At 31.5% G+C, this 5832-nt stretch overlaps 1 protein-coding gene across 1 annotated transcript in view; it reads right to left on the bottom strand.

Moving 5' to 3' along the window:
- LOC111366608 (NAC domain-containing protein 79-like) overlaps positions 1 to 3477 on the bottom strand; it is a 12151-nt gene extending 8674 nt beyond the window's left edge. Inside the window, exons 1-2 of the mRNA XM_022987331.1 lie at positions 3441 to 3477; positions 2956 to 3053 (exon numbers count right to left, since the gene is read on the bottom strand). Coding sequence (XP_022843099.1) covers positions 2956 to 3053; positions 3441 to 3477 — 135 coding nt within the window. The remainder of the gene's footprint in view (positions 1 to 2955; positions 3054 to 3440) is intronic.
- Positions 3478 to 5832: the final 2355 nt, after the last annotated feature.

Here is a 5832-nt window from a genome sequence, read left to right as displayed (position 1 = left end):
TATTTTTCTCTTTTTTTCTGTTTTATATTTTTCAATAAAATAATATTACATGTAAACCCAAAAAAATTTTTTAACCACATTTCTCTAAAAAATCATTATCTCAAAATATATTTTTCTTTAAACTTCATTAAACTCGAGCCCAAACAAAGACTAAATTTATTCTTCTAGAATTTTTTGATAGAAAATTAACAATTACACTATTACAATTAATTTGTTTTAAAACTTCTTTTTCAATAGACACAATGGTCAATCCACTTAACCTTTCTTGTGACCTTGTAGATCGAAGATATGCTTTTATTAACTTCAACCTTGAGAAGCTCCTCTCGATAGATGCAACTATAAACTAAGATAATCAATAATATTTTATAAGCAATCCATACATTAAAAAATAACAACCCATCATTTTTACATAGAACGCGCTTTTTAGTGTCTTCCGACAAACATTTTCTTACGAATTACATCTCAGAAAATAAATCCAATCCATCAATGTCAGAATCCATGTACTTCAAAAATTCTTCAAATTTTATTATTCGACGGGTAAAGCTACTTGAATAAAATAGCACCGAGTTTTCTATCGTGGTTACAGATATGATTTGCATTGAAGCACAGGCACTAGGGGCAAAGAAAATGAGAAGGCGCACAAAAAATAAATAAATAAATAAAAACCAAAAATTACTTTGAACGTGTGCAATATGGTAGCATGAAGTGTGATTTTTTATGTGTGTAATAATAGATATAGCCATATAACTTGTCTTGCTAGGACTAGTGTAACACATCAAGAGAACTCAGGGCCAGTCCTGTGATTGTCGGGCCCCAAGGCGAATTTCAAAAATTAGGTCCCAAAATCAATGTAAATGCAAAATTCAACGGTGTGTTATGTAATATATTGCTAACTTAAAACTCAACATTAAAACAACAAATAAATATCTTAATAATCTCACAATTAATGAAAAAACTATTCCCGTTTTCCTTCTTTTAATTTTAAAAAAAAAAAAAAACTTTGGGCCAAAATAGACCCCCTATGGTTTTGGGCTTGAAACATAGACCTCATTTGCCTGTGCCCAGGACCGGGCCTGAGAGAACTCAACAAGAAGAGGTAAATCTATGTAATGCCATATATATTCTCATCGTCGATGCTTAAATGAAGACCTAATATTGCAGAAGTGATATAATTATGGGTAATTTCTCTAATTTTCTATAATTAAACCGCCTACGGAGTCATGGATGGAATTGGTATGGATAAATTGTATCTTCAATATTTTAATTCAAAGAGAGATGATTCATTATGAAAAAAGGTACAAATTCTTTCCAGAATATTTTCTTTTTGAGTTGAAAAAAATTGAGGGTGACTGGTGAGAGAACGTGGATTTTGAAGAAACTAAATTTACATTTTTTTCTGGTTAATAAAAGAGAATAATATTTGGAAGATAAAGGCTCAACTTAATTATAGAAAAGAAAATAATTATTGTGATATATTTATGAGATAAATAAATGTATATGATAAATTTTATGCCCTCTAAAAATATTTTGAAGAGACTCTTTAAATATAAAATGCTCTCTATTTTAAATAATCAACTCTTAAAATTATGCTCTAAAAGACTTTTTAAATTAACATTTTAAAATAAATAATGAGCTGGGTTTTCCAATTAGAGAGTCAAATCCACTCTCTATAATTAAATGTATTTAAAGTATTTCAATTTTTAATGAAGAAAAGTAGTATGATCATTTGGTTGGAAGCTAATTAAAATAAAAGATAGGAAAAACTACTAATTATTTTCTAAAAGTGGTAAAATTAAGTGTTAAATATAAAAAATTTGTTAGAATACTTAAAAATTTTTACTTTCTAAATTTATAGATACTCTCTAAATTAAAAAAAAAATAATATTTAAAAATAGAAAGTTTATTGAAAATACTATAATATCACGTTATAGGTAGTTTATATAAATATTTTAGGGTTTTGGTATTTTCAAATTTTATTAATTTCTTCTGTTTGCATATGCTGATTCTATTTCAAAGAATTTCATAAGTATAATTTTCGTTTTTTCAACCAACCAACCAACTTCAAATAATTTGGGATCCTCACCAAAGTGGGGTTTTATGCGATTACCTATATCATTTATAGTCACGGTCAACATTGCATGAGTTGATAAGATACTATTTCAAAAAATTACATAAACTATATCAGCAATAACGCATAATATGAGTTACAATTTCAAACAAATTACATACACTGTCACCTCATTTAAATGAGTATAAATGTAGACTAAATTATTATCACTGTAACTCATTGAGCCCCCTATTATGTAGGAATCAAAATCTAGATTTTTATAGAAATCAATAATTAATTTTAATCACATATTTCATGAGTCCATAACTTTTCAATCACTTATATCGTTAATTTCTATTATAATCTACTAAAACTTTGATTTCAATTCCTACCAAACAGAACTAAATATAAGCATTTTGCAAAAAAAGTTACAAACATGTAAGAAATAGAAAATTATGTACACTGTAATAAAAATAATAAATTTGAAGTCGCGCCTAATTTTTGAAACAAAATTCAGTTTAATCACCTTATTTTTCAACTTGGTCCCGTAAATATATGTAGTAACATAATTAACCCAAAATCAATTCCATTCCGTATTAAGGTCCAACAGAATAGGGAAGGGACCAGGCCGGGCTTTAGATGTCATTGTTAATTTCCAAGCCCATGAATCTATTATGGAAGGATTAAACCACTTTATCCGAGGAATTATGACAGAATTGTTGACAAAATGCTATGTGACGAAAAAAGACTTGATGTAAAATATGATCGTGTTTTAAAAAGTCTGATAGAGCTGTTGGACTAAATGTTAGTGAATGAATACCGGATGGACACATACCATATATGCAACATACTGGATTTATGCATACCGTATATGCAACATGTCGTATTTACACATATCGTATATGTACCTTACGGTATATGTAGCTTATCATATATGCAATGAACTTAAATACTGGATTTGCATATATCGATTTTACATATACCATATATACAGTGAACTTAGATACTACACAAAATATAGCAGATTAAATTACAATAAACTGAACAAATTAATCTAGTTAGCCAAAATAAAGCAGATTAAATTTAAATAAAACAGAATGAGTGAAACTAATTAGCAAAAAGGAAATAATCAAAAAAATAATTTTGAGCTGAGGCCTGGGTGAATACAGTTTTCTTAAAATAGATTCGTCCCCTCACCGTAGGTGCTCAAGGTTTAATTCAAACGTATGTTTCCCAAAATACAATGGAGGAACAGTAAAATTTGAGCACCTCAAATACTACTCTGCCAAACAAATCTTATATCAAAACAGTATCACCAAAAGAAATTGGATAGAACCAAAAACTTTATGATATGCAATATGCAGAAAAATTATGCAGAACTGTTGGTAGAAACCTGGTTGCTTATATAGGCTTAACCCCATAAATGTCATTAAATCGTACATAACGACAATGAATATAGGAGCTTCAGTTTGGAATTTAAACAGTCAGTTGAAGGGAAAAAATTAGCAAAACGTAAGTTCTTCTAAGAGCTTCAATTTCCACGTTTGAAACTTATTTCGGTTCGATTTACCTCCTATGCATGCACGTAGAGAGAGTCTCTATACTACACATGATTACACAAAGTCCAATTCTATTTAATGTGGTATTTGCTTCATAATTTTTCTCTGTGGGACAAACTTTAAATGATTTCTTTCCAATACATAATCTCCTTTTAATTGGCACGTTTTAAATTCCAATTTCTCATTCACGCGAACATCATTTTTGATAAATAAAAACATGATTTCGATATTCTCACAGAGGGGAACACAAATCAATCTTGAACTTCTAAAATAACCAACCGGGTCCCACTTAAATTTTATGCCAAAGTTAGCCACTCAACTCATTTTTTCCAACAAGAGCTCCATGTGTCACTATGTCAATGATTCTGGCACTGTAGCCAATGGTGTTGCTCCACCAGAGAAAGTTTTGGTTTCTTGGAATGTGATGATCACATGGTACGTGAAATGGGGAGTGTTAAATGATAAAATCCAATATCGATTGAAAATGGAAACATAAGACAACTTATAAGGTCTTGGGTTACTCCTCTTAATAAGGTTGACATTTTTAAGATGGAACCCTAAGTCTTAACATAGTATCATGGTCCATTGAACTCTAACGAGCAATTTAATCCAATTAAGACTCAATATATGAGCATACAGATTTCAAGATCAGTCTGTTTAAACGAGCCACCATCTTGCGGGGACATGTTAAGAAATAAAATCCCACGTCAATTAAAGATTGAAACATAGGGCAACTTGTCTTGAGCTATTCCTCTTAATAAAGTTAACCTTTTTAAGATGAAATCTCAAATCTTAACAGGGAGATGGAGTATGCGATGGATTTGTTTAATGTGATTCCTAAAAGAGACTTGCGACATGGAATGCTATGTTTTCACTAGAAGGCATTGGAGATGTACGAGGTGATGACAAGTAGCACGGGGCGTCCTGATGAAGTGACCATGTTGAGTCTATTGTCGACCTGTGCAATTTAGGAGCTCTAGATGTTGGGAAGAAGATACATTGCTCTATTTTGGTGATGGGCGAGGGAGAACTAAACATTTTCCTTGGTAATGCTCCTATTGATATGTATGCCAAGTGGGGGAGAATTGAAAAGGCACTTGATTCAATTCACCGCATGAAAGAGAAGGACTTGTCCTCATGGAATTCTCTAATTGTAGGATTGGCAATTACAGGTTATACGGTGAAATCCATTTCCATTTTTGAAGAGATGAAGAAAATGAAATTTAGGCCTGATGAGATTACATTTATGGGGGGGTATTGATTGCCTATAGTCGTGCTGGAAAAGTTGACGAAAGATGCCTATAACGTTCAGTCAAATTGTTGGATGAAGCATTTAAGTGCATTGACGCCATGGAGATTGAACTAAATGCTATTATTCGGAGGACGTTGCTTGCTACTTGCAGAATTAATGGTAATGGTGAGCTAGGAAGAATAGCAAATGAGCAGCTGCTCAAACTGAGACAGGATGAAGTGGTGATTTTTGTAATTGTCAAACATATATGCTTCGAATGGGGAGTGGCATGTGATAAGTGTTTTTTTGCACACTTATTTAAATCACAAACATGACTTAATTACGAGTAAAATATTTAAATTGTGACTTTATTTCGTTGAATTCATGCAATGTAGGTGTTTCTATGAAAATGGTGGAATTCAGGAGAAAAGAGTTGAAAAGGACTAAAATGGAGTAAAGTGATAGCTTAGGGACCGAAGTGCAATTATCCAAAAGATGGTCCGAAGGACAAATCAAGGAAGTGAATGAGCTAAGTACCAATTTGGTGATATTATGAGATGATGGAAATAAAAGAAACAAGTAAAGAGGACCAAAATGAATCAAATTGAAAGTTCGGGGATCAAATTGCAAATAATCCATAGATGAGATGGGAGATAGAATGAATATTCAAGAGTGTTAGAGGTCAATCAGATGAGGAAAGGAGTCAAGAGGTGAAATATGGTCGAAATATTATCAAGTATTAACTTTCAGGCGAAAAAGCTATTCTCGTGATTTTTAGTCTCTATTTAAGATCCATTTTTGGCATAGTAAAATCAGAATTTGAGGAAGCCTATTTCTATCAAAAGTGTAGATCTTTAAGTTTTCTTCCCAATGCACTTTGAATCACTTCAATCGGAGATTAGGAGAGAGAATTATGATCAAAATATTAAAAACTGTCCGGCAAAAAGAACTATATAACTATGCCGTCGCATAATATAAACTTCTATGCGGTCGCA

Source organism: Olea europaea, chromosome 18 (assembly GCF_002742605.1).
Source record: "Olea europaea var. sylvestris chromosome 18, O_europaea_v1, whole genome shotgun sequence".
NCBI lineage: Eukaryota > Viridiplantae > Streptophyta > Magnoliopsida > Lamiales > Oleaceae > Olea > Olea europaea.
This window is presented reverse-complemented; position numbering and strand designations above follow the sequence as displayed.